Below are 18,203 nucleotides of genomic sequence, written 5' to 3'. Positions count from 1 at the left end.
AGAGCAGACATCAGGGGACATGGCAGTGTTATACAAAGTGGATTAAAATTGCATGGGGCAGAGTGTAAACTATAATGTAAACTACAATCCACAGTTAGTGGAAGTGCTTCAATATGTGTTCCTCAATTGTAACAAATATACAACAGTAATGAAGGATGTTGTTAATGTGGGGAAGTGTGGGAAGGGAAGGGAGTAGGGCATATGCAAATCCTCTATATTTTTATATAGCATTTATATAATCTAAAGAGTCTTTAAAATAAATAAATATAGCAATTTATATATGAGTACATAGTGATCCTTAGACCATTGATGTCAGCATATAGCACTCGGATGACAAAAAAAAGCAGAGGCAGAACTATGGCATGCAAGCCCGGTAGAAGATAATATTTTTCTTTGATATGATGTGGATCAGCATTTTGGATGTAAAAACAGAATAACAGAAGTCAATTAAGGACAAGTTAAAGAGGGAAAACTCCATGGGGGTGTGAAGGTGGGAATTCAGCCCAACTGGCGTCATCAAGCTATTTTTCCCAGCACAGTGAACATTACTGCGAAAAGGAAGAATCAGAGGAGATATGTGTGGCCTATTAACCCCAACAGTATGAATTCAGTCACAAAAGAGCCATTTCCAGGAACCATTCTGCTCTGGGTGCTCTCTGGGATTAAAACACAAAATGGGCAAGCCAGAACCTCCCACAAGATCTCCTCCCTCAGGAGTGGGCTAAACACAGGGAATGTCTCAGGCTATCCCAAGAATGACCTATAGAATTTGCCTTTGCCCCTTATATCAAATGACAGAAATTTCCCATTATTAGAGTCTTTAAAGATAAATATAGTAATGAGCAGCTATAACTTACCTACAGAGTGAAATCCAGTACTGCCAAAGGAAGTCTTGATGAGTAGAAAAATCAAAAGGGAAGAGAAGGAAAACAGACCAGGACAGATTCATTCTCTCACATGTCCTAATCATTTTATTCACCCTGAAATTAAAATTAGAGGCAGAGTCACTAGCAATCTGGAGCTGGCCTCTCCTGTAGATTAGACCCTCATGGAGTGGGAACCATGAAAATGTATCAGTATCCAACCAGGTTCTAGGAAAGTTCAGTACCTGCCCCAAGTCACAAAGTAAATGCCATAAGTCTACGTAATTAAGCATTGCCTCCATGGAAAGGGAACTCTACACAATGAGATATGGAAACTCTAAGGCCCCTAATATCTCTCAACATTCTGTTACTCCTCAAAATAGATTCTTTCACTATTTTCATTTGAGGGTTAGGACTATATAAAATAGGAAAGCGAGGGGATCAGTTGTGGCGTGTCTTAATCCCTAGGCTTCTATCTCAAATTAAGGAGGACATAATACAAACAAAATTCAGAAACTCATACTTCAGAGACCAGAAAACCTCTGAACATCCTTATCTCTGTTATTTTCATATGTGTTCCTGCAAGGGCAATTTGAAGTTCTTAGACTGGTTCCTTTGATTCTAATTGAATGCATACCAGATAATATGTTATGTCCTGAATACCATCCTGAGCTAAAGCACATAATTTCTGTTTTTAATACAGGTTAAACCCCAAATAAGTAGAAATTTGAAATAATTATGACAGCAGAAAGCAATAATATAGGCAATATATAACCATTCCATAAAACCCATTAATTTAATTCTGTCCTTTTAAGATCAATAGAAGTGATAATGCTCTACACAGCCTGATTAAAGATACAAATCATCAATATCAGAAATGTAAGAGATCATTACTACAGATCCAATGGCAATAAAACAAACTTAAGGGACTGCTAGGAACAAATTTGTGCTAATTATCAATCAACAAATGAAATGGTTGAATTCTTTGAAAGAGACAAAACTTCCAAAGTTCACTTAAGAAGAAACAGGCAACCAGAATGGCTATATATCTATTAACATCTGTGCTGGTAGAAAAAATCCACAGTCAGAACAGCCTGAAGCGGAACTAGCCACAAGGCCTAGAAGGGAGGGGAGAGAAGGGTCAGTGTCACCACTATGCCTGCCTTAAACCTGATTGTCCACAGCTAAGTTCTTGAAGAAAGTAAGCCCAGAGAAGACAGAGTCAAGCAGATCCACCTTTGTGCCCTGCCATATTGCAGGAGTCCAGAATCAGCAGCAGCCAATATTCAGGGAGAAAGCTTCACCTGAAGCCTTCATTTGGACATTTTTCCCAGCCTCAGAACTGTAAGCTTTTTACCTAACAAATTTCCATTATAAAAGCCACGCCATTTCTAGTATATTGCTCCCATCAGCTTTTAGCAAAATAATACAATACCTATGGTTCATTTTTTTATTAGAGAAGTTGTAGGTTTACAGACAAGTCATAGTGTAATCATGGTTTTTCTCTCTCCCAAGTTCACTGATTTCAACTTCAGGAGGCTTCTCTCTGTCACTGTGGCTTTTTTTCCTGTTTCTGCGACTCTTTATTCCTCAATTTATAAAGGACTCCAGTCAGAGGATTAAGACCCATCCTGGGTCATGCCATATTGGTGCGAACTAGTTTAGTGACCCTTAATTTAACCAAAGGTTCACAATAGGTTCAGTTTAAGAACATAATATTTGGGGGTCCACAAAAAAAAAGTCTAAAACCAATACAGATGTTAACTGTGTACAACTTAAATCTCTAAGTCATTTAGTAGAGAAAAAGAAGGAAAAAGCTTTGTGACATAGGATTTGCAAAGATGATGAAGTTGAGCTACTAAAAGACCAATCCATAAAACATAAAACAAGCAAACAAAACTGCTAAATTTTAAGTTTTCAAAATATTAACACCTATTACCCTAAGATAATAAAGATAATAAAAAATAATAAAAGAATGGAAATACAAGCCACAAACTGAGAGAAAATATTTGAAATCATATAACCAATGGGAAACGTGCATCCAGAATTTATAAAGAACTCTTAGAATTTAACAAACCGTCTTTTAAACAAATGAGCAACGTATGTGGACCAAATACTTAAAAAAGACATTGAAATATATTTGTAGCAAAGGCAAAGAAAGTACTATATGAATGTTAAAGGTAAAAAAATGAATATGGGATTTAGTTTTATGAAATTGAATATGAACAAGCTTTTTAAAAAATTTCTTCAGTAACAAGGAGACCTTGGTCATTCATCAACTAACCTGTGCCCATTTATTCATCTTACTGAACATCAGAGAAATAATTGAGTTTATTTTAAGGATTAAAATAGATAAATGTGCCTGGCCAGAATTTTTTAAATTAATGCTTCCATAATTTAAGCTGCTTTTTGTCTTACTTTTTGAGGCTGAAACAAGGTTTAATAAAAAGGTATTGGATCACAAATAAACACATAAAAGATGCTCAATATCATTTTTCATTAGAAATTAGAACTCTTAATTTTATTATGGTAAGAAAAAGAAATTAAAAATGCATATTTTTTTATTCAATATATAGGACATTCAGGAACAAAACTAAGAACACAAATCACATTAATAGCTTCTAATCTTTGGGGGTGGGAGAAGTGTTCAACTATAAAGTGGCATCGGGGCATTTCTTGATTTTAGTGATGATTTCTCTAAGAAGTGTGTTTGACAATACTTAAAGAGCTCTAAACTAATAACTGTGAGTTTTACTCTAAAAGAAACATTAAACACACATATACAAAGAATTTCTACTTCACATTTCACATCTTTGAAAATTAGTTAAATTTAGAAAAATTGATGGTCAAGAGGTGAAACAATTTCAGCTTATCTATATGAATGGTGGGAATGTAGAATAGTAAATCACCTGAGAAATAGTTTGAAGGTTTCTTATATGAAGTTAAACAAAGAGTTATCATATGATGTAACAATTCAACAACTGGAAATTTCCCAAGGAAAGTGAAAATATATAATTCAAAATGACTTGCACATACATACTAATAACAGCACATTAATTTTGTCCAAAATCTGAGCTCAACCCCAATAGCCATCAAGTAAAGAATTATAAGCAAATTGTAATATAGTCATACAAAATGATATTGCTCAGCAATAAAAACCAATTACTGAGACACATAACTAAAAGGAATCTAAAAATACTATGATGAGAAAAGAATTCAAACACAAAGAGTAAATATTGTATGATTCTATTTTTATGAAGATCTAGAATGGGCAAAAATGAATATCTCAGAACAGAAATTATAGCAATGTTGCCTGAAAGTAAGTTGTGAAAAGTAACTCTGAAAAGGGAAGAGGAAACTTTCTGATATGATTGGAATCCATAACATATTTCTGTTCAAAATTGAATAGGTATATACTGAAATACCCATCAAGCTGTAATACCGAAGATCTGTAAATTTTACCATATGTAAATTAACCTCAAAAATTTAAATTAGAAAATTTATAAGCTCAAAATTTTGATGTTTTGTTCAAAAGATCCATTGAGAATTATTATGGAAAACTATTGTGGTTCCTTTTTGTAACCCATAACTAAACTCTAACATTAACATCAGGGAAGAAACCCACACTCTTCCATGCCTGCATTAAAGGTATAATACTGAGCTAGGTTTGGAGCAGCAGTTTTACACAGCACAGGATTCTGATGTTTCCATAGAAGAAATTCTGACTTTTATTCAATCCAATTCTATAACTTGGAGAAAGCCAGTGAATCTGAGCAAAACATAGTGGGAGTACAGAAGTGAAACAGATGAACTGCTGATAATATTTCTTCTAATTTTAGCTTATTATCCTTAAGGACAACCAGTCATTACCTGGGACTTGTGTTCCTTTGATCAAAAATAATGGCCAAGCATCAATCTGTATGCATTATTTAATAGCATGTATGTTAACAGCACCTTATGATTATAAAATTAATAGATGCTAAAAGGCCTAATTAAATGTCCTCCAAAGCCAACAATAAGTGTCACTTAAGAGTTTGCTATAACCTTAGCCAGGAGATTTTATTAGTTAGGTCTACATTAAAATAGATATAATTTTTTAAAAAAATTGTATGACTTCTTTTTATAAGAATAGTTTATAATGTTTTAAAATAAAAGAAACACCTTGTAATTGACCCAGATAAAATAAAGGTATGGGAGAAGAGAGAGACTCCTTAAGTTCTGAGAGACTTCTCTAGACAAAGACCCTTTCCAACAGTGAATTGCACCATCCCCTGATGGTAAAGAGCTCCCTGACATTAATATGTTCACAATGTTATTTTCATAAGTGTGCAGTTCAAATGAACTTGTTAAAGTTTTAGATGATGTTAGAGACTGATCTTTGATGTAGATTGGGCCAAGGGGGAAATGTGGTCCCTGGGGACTCATCACTCAAACCTGTAACATGACAACTGGCCACAAAGATGGGATTGGTGTAGCCAAGTGAGGAACTGTGCCCACACCCAAGAGTCAAGTTGGGAAAAATGACTGGGGACTGATGCTCCTCAGTTCACATAGAGGGAAAGCTTTATGAACCCCTTGCACTTTTTGGAGTCCTGTTTTAAACTCTGGTATAATTTTGCCTTCTAAGTGCTTTATGTATGTGCTTGTGCTGTTAAAGTTGTCACCAGGCAGGGCCAGTCAAAATTACTGCTAAGACCCCTCTGAAACCCAAGTAAGAATGGACAGACTCACTGGGAGGAGGAAGGTGCAGTTGTCTGGAAAGCCGACCCAAAAAGCTAAGGTAAAATTGACCATTACAAAGTGTATCTACTGAGGAAGAGATGGAAGAAGTTGCCCTGCCAATGTGCATACAGGGCGACACTTATTGTAGTGATGAAAGGTAAAACATCAAAAACAAAGCTTTTTCATTTTTAAATTTTTTGATACCCCAATTTATTTTTACTTTAATTTTCTAAATTAGTATGTATTCTATATCTAACCTTTAAACCATCACTATATTCCATTTTACTATTAATGGAACCTGGCAGTATATTAGGCTTCATTTTTTAATAAGTTTTGGACCACAGAGAGGTACAACAATGGCAGGGGAGGAATACTGGTGTGGGGTGTTATTGATAGGGGGCACATGGTTGGGAGGGTGTTCTGCAAGGCATATATACAGGGTACATAAAAATGTTTGGATATTTTCATAGTGATTACAGTTAAAAATGACAACTGAGGGAGTGCTGAGAGCCAGGGGAGCTCTATCACATTCCCTAATGGAACAGCAACAATCCCCTAAGTGCAATTGCAAAGACCAATAAAGAAGGATGGTCCAACAAAGGGCCCTTGATACTGACTATGCTTGTGAGGGTGTGTGCCTGAAATAAGAACAAGTCCTAGAGCTGCAGGGTACCTAAGAGTTACCTCCTGAGAGCCTCCATGTTGCTCAAATGTGGCCAGTCTCGAAGCCAAACTCAGCATGTTAATGAATTGCCTTCCCCCCAGCATGGGACATGACTCCGAGGGATGAGCCTCCCTGGCACCAAGGGATTACTAACAAGTACCAGCTGATGATGTAACTAGTAATGACCTTGAATAAAAGGGTCAACTCAGATCAGCAGAATATCTCAGCCTACATGCAATATCAAGAATTAAAACTGCTTTTTGACCTTGAATAAAAGGGGGAAATGGAAAGAACAAATGAGTTTATATGGCTATGAGTCTCCAAGAAAGAGCTGGGAGGTCATCAGAGGGGTCACCTTTATGCCCACCTCAGCAGAGTCCCACAGACAGATAAAGTAGATACAACCCCAGGTATTGGTTCTTCTGAGGGCTACAGAGACCCACAGGTTCTATGATCCTGGCAGATGGAGTTCAGTGCCATGTCAGTTGGCCCTACTTTGGAGTTTGTGTTCCTGGGTGTGGTGGAGTTGGACTCAGATGTGATCGTTGTTCACAAACCTCTCCTGTTACTTTTACCAGACCTGTGGCTGGTGCTGGGGTTTAGTGTATACTCAGAGGATCTGAATCTCTGAACTGTCCATGTGATAGCCCATCCCTGAGCCTCAGCAGACTTGCAACTCCTACCCTCTGGTTTATTGGACTTACCCCAGCCAGCTAACAAGGAGGTGAAGAAGGTCAACCACCACACCAGGGAGACAAGAGTGCCTACAACTGCAGGCAGGAGAATTGCATACATCATCCAAGTGGAATTTAAGCCCCCTCTTGATATAGAGTTGGAGTGGACATAACCATCCCAGGGTACACAGAATGGAGGAATAGAGTATGCATTAGAGTGGACTTACTGATATTATATTCTGGAACTATTGTGATTAGTAATGGAAGTAAATGTAGCATTGATGTGGAGAAAGTGGCCACGGTAGCTGCTGAGTGTAGGGAGTGGGAAGAAGAGATGTGATTTGGGGGTATTTTCAAGACTTGGTGTTGTCTTGGGTGGTACTGCAGGGACAGTTACTGGACATTGTATGTCCTCTCATGTCCCACTGGGTGGACGGGGCGAGAGTGTAAACTATAATGTGAACAATTGACTATGTGATGCAGCAGTGCTCAGAGACATATTCACCAAGTGCAATGAATGTCCCATGATGATGAAGGAGGTTGTTGTTATGGGAGGAATGGGGTGAGGGGGTAGGGGGTATATGGGGACCTCATATATTTAATGTAATATTTTTAGAAAAGACAAAAAAAAAGTGTATCTACTGCTGTCTGTCAACGAGAGAGTTAAAAGAACTGCCGTATCCCAACAGACCCCTGGAATGATGGCGCAGCGAAGTCCACAGAAACACCAAAAAGCAAATTGCCACAGACCTCTTCCCTAGGCGCACCTGGATAAAACTACTACAGTGCTCCTGACAGGGTGACCTACACACCAGGTGCTTCCAGCCGGGTGTGCACAGCATGCCCAGGTGCCTCGGGCTCAACTCCAGGTCCTGACACCAAATCCTGGGAGTGGTAGAAGGATGACCTGAGGGCACTGGGTGGTCACGGGCTACACCACAAGTACTGCTGGTCACCACCCGGTGTGAGGGAAAACAGCAGCCAGCTCAGATGAGGAAGAACATGTCCTGATACCACGGAAATGCAATAATTAATTCTGCCCCCAATACTGATAATAATTCTATGCCTGCTCAAAGACCAGCTTCAGGGAACAAATAAAAAGGGCGGTCAGCTCTACCCTGAGACCCTGAGGAAGATCTTCAGGGACTCACAGGTGAAAAGATGCAGCAGCTGACCAGAGACAGTGAGATCACTTCAATACTTGAAGACCCCTCTCAAGATTGTCCAAAAATAAAGCTGGATGGGGCCCTAAGGGTATGGAGAACAGATTGTTACAGTGGCATTTATGGGCTGGACATGGTCCAACCCTACAGGAGCTCCCTTACCTTGGAGCTGCTTGTGGCTATTGCACAACTGAGGAAAGGTGGGATGTCTTCTGCACTGAGGTATACTCCAGTGGGTCTACCCAGATGCCATCCCCAATGGGCACTTCACCACTGGATGAGTCCCAAACAAGCCACTCCAGCCCAATGCCTGAGTTATTTTTGAGGCGGCTTTCACCATATGACAAGTCTTGTTGGCAACAGTCCCAAAGTAAATCATACTATAGGGTAAATGAAGACGGAATGCCTCTTCCGTGAGCTGCAGGCCCTGGAATGAGGAGGTAGGGAGTCAGGGGTTGGTCTGGCCAGCCACCTGGCCCTCATAAACAGGTTTGGAGGCACAAATCATAGAACACCTGTGATAAGAATCAGGAGGTTTGGTAATTGATAACTAGTAAACCTTGTGTCCCACTTGCTTTGTAACCTTATAAAAGCTGACTGTGTCTTTTAGGCTATGTGGAGCATGGCACTGGACATCCCGCCTGGCTGCCCCTGGGTCCTGTAAGTAGGCTGAGCACCCTCTGGTCTGCAATCAGTGGATTCTGGATACTTTACCACTGTATGAGTAAGTAATAAAGGCATGACAGTTGCTGGGCTTCCTGTGGTTTACTGGAATATCAAATTAATTGGTCAGGCTTGACTGCCTGCATTACAGTTGCCCTAGTCTGCAGGCCAGGGTCTCTACCAGCATTGCACATGCCTTGCGGGCACTCACCACCCTAAAAAAATACAAAAACTCAAACATCCAGTAGGTGTCCAAGGCAACAGCCTGCCTCCCTTCCTAGAACACCTTGACAATATATTTCACATGGAAAACCATTCCCCGGCATCCTCCAGTTGAGCTACCTACAGCTGAATCAGGACACATGTACTTGCAGCTGTGCCAAGGAAGCCTTATTAATTGAATCATCTCTGACCAAGTTCTTGAGTTCTTGAAGTTTTCTTTGATGCTGACATAACACATGCATGTACACACTAGGACAAACAAGCTCCAGTCCTTCAACAGTGGCTGGCTTCCTGTAGCCATAGGAGTCCAGCATTGTTTTAGTTTGCTAAGTGCTGCTGGGAGCAATACATCAGAAATGGGTTGGCTCTTACAATGGGAATTTATTAGTTTGAAAGATTAGAGTTCTGAGGCCATGAAAGCATCTAAATCAAGGCATCATCAGAGATGCTTTCTCATGGAGCTGCAGCTATGGGTTATCAGACACGTGGCAGGGCACAATGGCAGCATCTACTGGTATCCCCCTCTTCCTCCAGGCTCATGTTCTGCCTGAGCTGCAGCTGGGGGTGATCAGGCACATGGAGTTATAGGCTTGTCTCCCCATTCTCCTCCCAGCCCCCTTGCTTCATTGACCAACTCCTGACCCAGCAGAGATGGGAATCACCCCTCACAAAATACAGGTGATTTTCACTTCCATCAGAATTCTGAACTACAATTAAAATGAAAGGAAAAAAAAGCCAAAAGACCCCACAGCTTTTCTGCCTCCAACTCCTCATTCAGGGTTCCTACATTGGCCAAGGAGGCCCAACACACTTTTGTTTGGGGCATTTGGTAACAGATCCACAAGGGCAAGGTTGCTCCCTTGGCTTGATCTACATCACAGATGAGTCTTAGACACTGTCTTGTATTTAAACAGATTGATTTAAGCAGCACTCCTATAGAAATATCTATAAAACATGTTGGTGTCAATGATGCTTTTCAGTCTACAGGACAAACAGCCAACTAACTGATAGGGACTTTATCTCTCTACATACATGTAGACTAAATACAAATTTAAGAGAAAGGAGATACTCGCCTACATTCTGAATGTTGTCTCTAGACAGAATCCCTCCCAATCAGTCGTGTGCGCAACTCCTGACTATAAAGTATCCACAACACCAAAATGCTCCTGTTGTTACTCTCATAAGAGTGCTGCTTAAATAAACATGGTTAAGCATCAGCTGGTGCCTATCACAGCTTTGATGGAAATAAACCAAACAGAAAACTTTCCCCTGGGATCTTGACACCCAAATTTGCAAACACAACAAAAGCAAATTTCAATATAAATAATTTCAATTTAACTGTATGGCTAATACAATGTGTCAAAGAACATCATATATAATTTTTAAAATGTGAAATTAAATTAAAGCCAGGTGTGCCAAGAAGCAGGAAAATACAACTCATATAATGTAAAATAGCAATTTGAAGAAAAATACTCAGAAATAATATAAGTGAAAGTAGTAGACCAAGGGAATAAAGCATATGTCATCAACGTATCTTGTTTAGAGAGGAAGAGTAAAGGGCATGCAGAGTAATGAAATAAATGAAAAATCCCTCATGTGAAATAAAAAATACACTGTATAGAATTAAAATAAAATTAGACACAACAGAATACATTATTATTATTGAAATTGAATTGGTAGGAATACAAAGGAAAGAGAAAAACTACCAAATTTTTTAAAAAAGCATTACTGAGCTATGAGAACACTTCAAGTGTCTAAAATATGAGTATTGGGAATCCCAAAGAGGGAGGGGATCACAGAAAATATTTGAATAAATAATTACTCTAAAAATTGAGTAATCCCAAAGAAGGAGGGGATCAGGTATTTAATGCATGAGCATTTGGAATCCCAAAAAAGGAGGAAAATCAGAGAAAATACTTGAGTAATATTTGCCAATTATTTTTCAAAATTTATTAAAGTTACAAACCTACAAATTCAAGAATTTCTAAGAACTCCATGCAAAACTAAAATGTCGAAAACTTGTCCAAAGTAAATGATCATCAAATTGCCTAAAACTAATGATAAAGAGAAAATGTTAAAATCAGCAAAACAAAGAAAGCACTTGACATACAGAAGAATGAAAGCAAGAATGGCAACAGATTCATTAGAACAATGTAAATCAGTGGACACTAGAGAGACACTTTTAAATTACTGGTAGAAATGTAACTGTCAACCTATATTACTATGCCCAGTGAAAATATCTTTCAACCATTAAGAAGAAATAAACAGTTTTAGAAATACAAAATGTAACTGTGATTGTTCTTCAAAATCAGTGGTTAAGTATATGTTGTGAACTTATCAATACATATGTTATGAAGATGGGAACATAAAAAATAAGAGTTTTCATTCTATACCATATTATTGTGAATTTCAAGTACAATGAAATAGTATTGACAGGTTTAAAGATTATAAATAGAATTCATAATAATTTAGAAAAACTAAAATAAAGTTTAAAAATGGGGTATTAAAAATGAAAAATATCATAAACTTTGTTTTTGACATTTTCCTTTCATCACTGTAAGAGGTATTACCCTGTATGTACAGTAGCAAGGCAATCTCTTCCATTCCTTCCTCAGTATCTGCATCCATTTTTTTTTAATTTTTTTATTTTGTCTACAAAAAAGTTTTAGATCACATTAAAGTCACATATATAATATAGGAGACTCCCATTTACCCAACATCAAATCCTTTTCCTCCTTTCCCAGCAATGATCTTTTTACATGTGGATGTTATATTTGCTACAACTGATGTAAAGATATTGAAACATAGCTACTTACCATGGTTCCATTATGGTTTACATTATGGTTTATATTTTCAGCTCTACACTTTTCACCACAGGGGTTGCACTTATGCATGTCTCAGCAGGATCCCAGAGACAGCCAAAGTAGAAACAACCCCAGATAATGGTTCTCCTGAGGGCAAGAGACAAACAGGTTCTACAGTCATGACAGATGGCTCTGGAGTTCAGTACCTTGCCAGTGGGTCCACTTAGGAATTTGTACCCCTGAGTGTGATGGAGTTGTACCTTTCTCCACATGCCTCTCCTGTCACTTACTGAACTTGTGGTTGGTGCTGGAGTTGGTGTATGCTCAGGAGACTTGAATCTCTGGACTGTCCATGTGCCAGCTGGGCCCTGAGCCTCAGCAGTGTTGCAATACCTACTCTCTGGATCATTGGACTTAACCAGGTCAGCTAACAGGGAGGTGAGACTGGTCAACCTTCATACCAGGGAACCAAGAGAGTCTACGGCTGCAAGCAGGAGAATCACATTGATCAGCCATGTAGGATCTAAGGCCCTGCACAATGTAGAGGTGGAGTGGACATTGTTATCCCAGGGTCCACAGGATGGAGAACTAAAATATGGATTAGAGAGGACTTACTGGTATTCTACTCTAGAACTATTGTGACTCTAGCAATGGAAGAAATTGTATCATTGGTGTGGAGACAGTGGCTATGGGAGTTCCTGAGGGCAGGGAGAGGGAAGAAGAGATGTGATATGGGGGCATTTCTGGGACTTGGAGTTGTCCTGAATGATATTGCAGGGACAGATGCTGGACATTATATATTCTGCCATAACCCACTAAATGGACTGGGAAAGTGCAAACTACAATGTATACTATAATCCATGTGGCTTAGCAGTGCTCCAAATGAATTCAAGTGCAATGAATGTGCTGCACTGATGAAAGAGGTTGTTGATGTGGAAGGAGTGGGGGGGTGGGGGGATGAGTAGTGGGGTATATGAGAACCTCCTATGTTTTTTTTTTTTAAGATTTATTTATTTATTTATTTCTCTCCCCTCCCCCCTACCCCAGTTGTCTGTTCTCTGTGTCTTTTTGCTGCGTCTTCTTTGTCTGCTTCTGTTGTTGTTGTTGCAGCAGGGGAATCTGTGTTTCTTTCTGTTGCATCGTCTTGTTGTGTCAGCTCTCCGTGTGTGCGGCACCATTCCTGGGCAGGCTGCACTTCCTTTCACGCTGGGCAGCTCTCCTTACGGGGTGCGCTCCTTGCGCGTGGGGCTCCCCTACACAGGGGACACCCCTGCCTGGCACAGCACTCCTTGCGAGCATCAGCACTGTGCATGGGCCAGCTCCACACGGGTCAAGGAGGCCCAGGGCTTGAACTGTGGACCTCCCATGTGGTAGACGGATGCCCTAACCACTGGGCCAAGTCTGCCGCCTGTTTTTTTAATGTAACATTTTGTGTGATCTGTATCTTTAATAAAAAGACAATGAAAAAATTTGCTAAAAAAAAAAAAACAACCTTTGTGTTACATCAAATTGAAGGTCTGATAATTTTTCAATTCCTTGGTTTTGGAATTAACTTGGTTAATATACTGGTACTATTCCATAATCAATATAACAGATTTCTAAGATTGCCAACTCCATGATTTCCCTGAAAGTTAAACCTGGAAATATTTCCCTTTTAAATTAATGGTCCTTAATCTCCTTAAAAAAAATTGTATTTAATGTAATTTTGGTCATATGTAAAGCATTTTATATGCTTTAATGTATGTTAATATGGGGTTTTTTGAAAGTAAAGTTTTCAAGGGGAGTAGGTGTAGCATAAGTGGTTGAGCATATGCTTCCCATGTACTAGGTCCAGTGTTCTATCCCTGGTACCTCATAAAAACAAAAGAAACATGAAAAAACCAACTCTCTCATTGGGGAGTGGATGTAGCCCAGTGTTGAGCACCTGCTTCCCATGTAGGAGATCTTTCTTGAGTATGTATAATGGGAGGATAAGAAACATTTATATGACAATTTTCATGTCTTTAAAAAGCACACCAATTTATAGATAATTTCCAAACATTTAATAGTTACATTTAAGCTTATATATTCTAAATTATTTTATACCCACTTTTCTTACTATAATGTATTATTAACTTTAAAAGCACTAATTTTGAATTCAAACAATTTTATTTATTAATATTATAAAATATCATTTTAATTGTAAAAATTAGTGACTAGATTTACAAGATTAATAAAGAATAAAAATTCATCCTGTAAAATAAAGCTTGATGACTTCAGACTTGAGCCAGGTTATTTGCTGACTCTCACTCCACCAGGAAATTCTAGTGAATGTGATATAGTACTCAGATGACAAAATGTGTGTTATGTCTGCCATTCAAAAGGCATTTTAATATAAATACCAAAAATTTAAGATTTTGATTATAATAAGCCTTAGTTTATGTCTTTATGAATGCATGTGAAAATTTAAAATATATGTTTTAGCACAAAATTCAAGTCAAACAATTTTAACCTTTCACACAGGCATTTTAATGGTAATAGCTAAAAAAGAAGAGTAGATACTATGTATTCAGTTTCTGCTAGGAGACAAAGAGTTTCTTTAAAAAATTATAAAAGTGGGTAAATACTATAGTACATGTAAATATCTGATGCTTTGCTGACATAGTAATGATTGTAATCAGATTTAAGTTATGCTTGAAATTGACATCAATATATTCTAAGGCTATTTTCTTACACCAATGTTTTCAAATATTTCAAAACTCCATTACTAAAAGACCCCTCACAAAATCTAGAAATTGTTATGAATGTACCATGTGCACAATTATTGTCTACTCATTCTATGTTCTAATAAATTTTAAGTAACCTAACACATGAAAGAAGAAAGAGCTTTTTGTAAGTTTTTCAGAGAAAGTCAAGGAGAGATGAACTGGTCAGACAGCATCCCAGTCTTACCTTGGCTGGGAAAGACAGATGTACAAAAAAGGAAAACGGAAGGGAGCACTATCTTTAGACAGGATACGAGGAATACAGGTCAGTCTGGGGCCTCCTTGAACTGAGGATGACCTTGGAGTTGAGGACAGGGCCTGCCTGGTTACTTTGGAGAATGAGAAAAGGCATTAGCGTAAAAATTCTTCCAGGAATATAATAGAAAGAAAGGTGAAAGATGTAAAAGAAGAATAGGGTGAAGTAGATGAGGAGCCACAAGAAGAGGAGAAAAGACAGCCATGGAAGCTGGCACTAAGGCAGCAGTTCTTTTAACGACTGGTTCTTTAACTGACTGAATCTAAATTCTCTCTGCTTGGAAGGACACCAGTCAGGTAGAGGAAGGCAAACCTTGATTCAACTCAGCCTCATCTTCAGAGACCCTGCTCATAAATGAGCCCACAGTAGGCAATAACATCTTCAAGATCCCACCTACAAAGTAGTTTGCACCCATAACAATGTTGGTTAAGACTGGAATATGTATTTTTAAGGGTCAGGAATCAATCCCCCACACACCAGATTAAGGATCACTAGAGTAGTTATTGCATGACTGTATTCTCAAAAGAAAAATAATCCAACATCCTATTATAGAGAAAATGTCAAAACTGTGTTTGAAAAATGTTTCTTTCACATTATAATTGCTATCATAGCTGCATATGTGTTTTTATCGCTTAAAATCCATTCGGGAGTAATAGATGGAAGCTAACAAAACCAGGCATCATTCAGTTGTTCTTTGTGCCTCCAGTTCTATGGGTTAAACATTTCCTTAACATCAAATAATCAAAACCATCATCCTGCCCAGAGAAATCCTGTGGTCTCCATAATCTTCCTAGGGGCCACTGTAAGGAAGAGGGTAGGAGTGGTAGGGAGCTTCAATTTCCCATCATTTTATGTTCTAAATTCCAAGTGGAGTTTTGTATATTGCTTAATCTTTTATCTCCTGTAATTGCTATCCTTTCTACCTGATTCCCAAACAAATGTATAGAGGTTTTCTTCCTTCATTCTGTAAAACAAAACATTTGTTTGTGTTCGTAGTAACAACTCATTGCATACAACAAGTTTTATAAAAGCTTATGAACAGTGGAGGATAATGAAAGCACACTACAGCAGAGGATGCAAATTCAGGTTAAAATGTAGTTTCTAACCCCTCATTGACCAGTCCCAGCCATGGACCTCTCATTACTGATCATCTGTCTCTTTGGATCCTGCCCTAATTTCATGTTATTGGTTGCCATTTTCTCCCATTCCTATATTCTCTGAAACACAAGCACAAGGAAACAACCTAAATCCTTTTTATATTATTTTGAAGAAAAAGTTTCTATTTGAGCAGATAATCTCTAAACTAGACTAACCCTACGAATCTCCTCATCCTCATGAAAGGAAGCATCACACAGCTTTCATGAACCAAATTAGCAAAGCTCCTTAAAGAAATTCATGTTTCTTACCCAACAAATCATTATCAACTTTCAAAATGGAAATTTTTTTGTATTTTATAACTACGTAAATAAAAATAATAAAATTAGAAAAAGCATATATGAGAAAGAGCAACAGAAGGATTAAGGACCCTAGAATTTACAATAAGATTTTCATTGAGAAGCTGTGTAACATTAAAAAATCATTAACCTCCCTGGGTTTCACTTTCCTATCCAAGCAATAAACAAAGATTAAGTATCTAATATGGACTTTTAGAGGTGTAAATAAATAAGCATTTTTCAAAAGAAGCTTAGTTCATAGTATTCCATCTGCAAAAGGGGCATCATTGATAGTCCATGTGGAATCTATAATTTCTGTGAAACACTGGCATTTGAATGAAACATACTCCTGCTTAATGAGGATAGAAATACAGGTGTGGAAGCATTTACTTGATTCATGATTCCAATCATGAATCGGCACATTACAACTTTCAGACAAGAGTTATCCTCCTCCAAGGACAAAGTGTCACTCTAGTGTTAGTTTATTAAATCATTGGTGAATCATTCATCATATTTCAGGGAAAAAAATCATTCACACTTTCAGTGAATAAACGTATAATAAATTCCTCCTTTAAAGATAGTTTCAAATAAGAGGTAGAAGGAGAAGAAATTGTGCAAATGGTGAAGAAAAGAAGATATAATTTAACAATACTAGAAATAATTTATAGAAAGAAGGCCCAAATTTACTTCTTCATGGTACTGAGAATTAGGATAAGAAAGCTGCCACCAAATATACTGTAAATAAACACACTGGACCTCCTCAACCTGAAATGACCTGCAGAGGAGATCCTAGTTATGATTTGAAATTTCTCCTACACAGGATTTTTCTCAGGGCAAGCTTAACATCTTTATTCCTCAAGCTGTAGATTAAGGGATTCATCATGGGAACCACAATGGTGTAAAAGACAGAAGAGATTTTTCCCTTATTCATAGACTTGGCAGAAGATGGTTGGAGATACATAAATGAACATGATCCAAAAAATAGAGAAACAGCTATTATGTGGGAACTGCAGGTGCTGAAAACTTTGGACCTTCCCTCAGTGGAATTGATATGGAGGATGCTGCAGAGAATGAAACCATAAGAGATAAAAATGGAGACACTGGGCACAAAGATGTTGATGCTCACAACAATGAACACCACCAGCTCATTGACATAGGTGCTTGTGCAGGAGAGCTGGAGCACAGGGAGGATGTCACAGAAATAATGGTTAATGGTGTTGGCATCACAAAAGGTCAATCTCAGCATGCATCCAGTGTGGGCCATAGCACCAGAAAATGCCATCAGGTATGAACTAAAAATAAGGATGGAGCACACTTTAGGGGACATGGCAATGTTATACAAGAGTGGATTGCAGATGGCCACATAGCGATCATAGGCCATTGATGTCAGCACATAGCACTCTGAGATGACAAAAAAGCAGTAAAAGAAGAGCTGGGTCATACACCCCTGGTAAGAGATAATATTATTCTTTGATATGAAGTTGATCAGCATTTTGGGTGTGTAAACAGAAGAATAAAAGAGGTCAATGAAAGATAAATTAAAGAGGAAAAAATACATGGGGGTGTGAAGATGAAAACTAAGCCTGATAAGAATTATCAAGCCCAAGTTTCCCAGAATGGTGAAAATATACATTGTTAGAAATAGGAAGAAAAGGGGAAGTTGGAAATCTGGATGTTCTGTTAATCCCATCAGTATGAATTCAGTCACAAAAGAGCCATTTCCAGGAGACATCCTTTCCTGGGGAATCTGTGGAATAAGAAAAAGTGTTTTCATCAGAGTGTAACCCAGATCCTCCCATAATATGTCTTCCCACAGCAATGGTGTATAAGTTGGGACAGTATGAACTAGCTCAACCTGGATAATAGAATCTGCTTCCTTAAGCCAAATATAGCCAAGATAAACCCCAAATCAGCCTACAGATTAAGGCTACTACTGCCAGGCAAAAACATGACTGATGGAATAAACAAGGGGATCTTACACACTGAGATAGGGGA

The 18,203-nt window shown here is 38.2% G+C and overlaps 1 protein-coding gene across 1 annotated transcript; it reads right to left on the bottom strand.

The window, feature by feature from the left end:
• Positions 1 to 17,001: 17,001 nt before the first annotated feature.
• Positions 17,002 to 17,940, bottom strand: LOC101419783 (olfactory receptor 8B3-like). Its single transcript, XM_004475963.4, has one exon. The coding sequence runs from the start codon at positions 17,938 to 17,940 to the stop codon at positions 17,002 to 17,004; it is 939 nt and encodes a 312-aa protein (XP_004476020.3).
• Between the last annotated feature and the right edge of the window lie 263 nt (positions 17,941 to 18,203).

Source organism: Dasypus novemcinctus, chromosome 27, assembly GCF_030445035.2.
Source record: "Dasypus novemcinctus isolate mDasNov1 chromosome 27, mDasNov1.1.hap2, whole genome shotgun sequence".
In the NCBI taxonomy this organism is placed as follows: Eukaryota; Metazoa; Chordata; class Mammalia; order Cingulata; family Dasypodidae; genus Dasypus; species Dasypus novemcinctus.
This window is presented reverse-complemented; position numbering and strand designations above follow the sequence as displayed.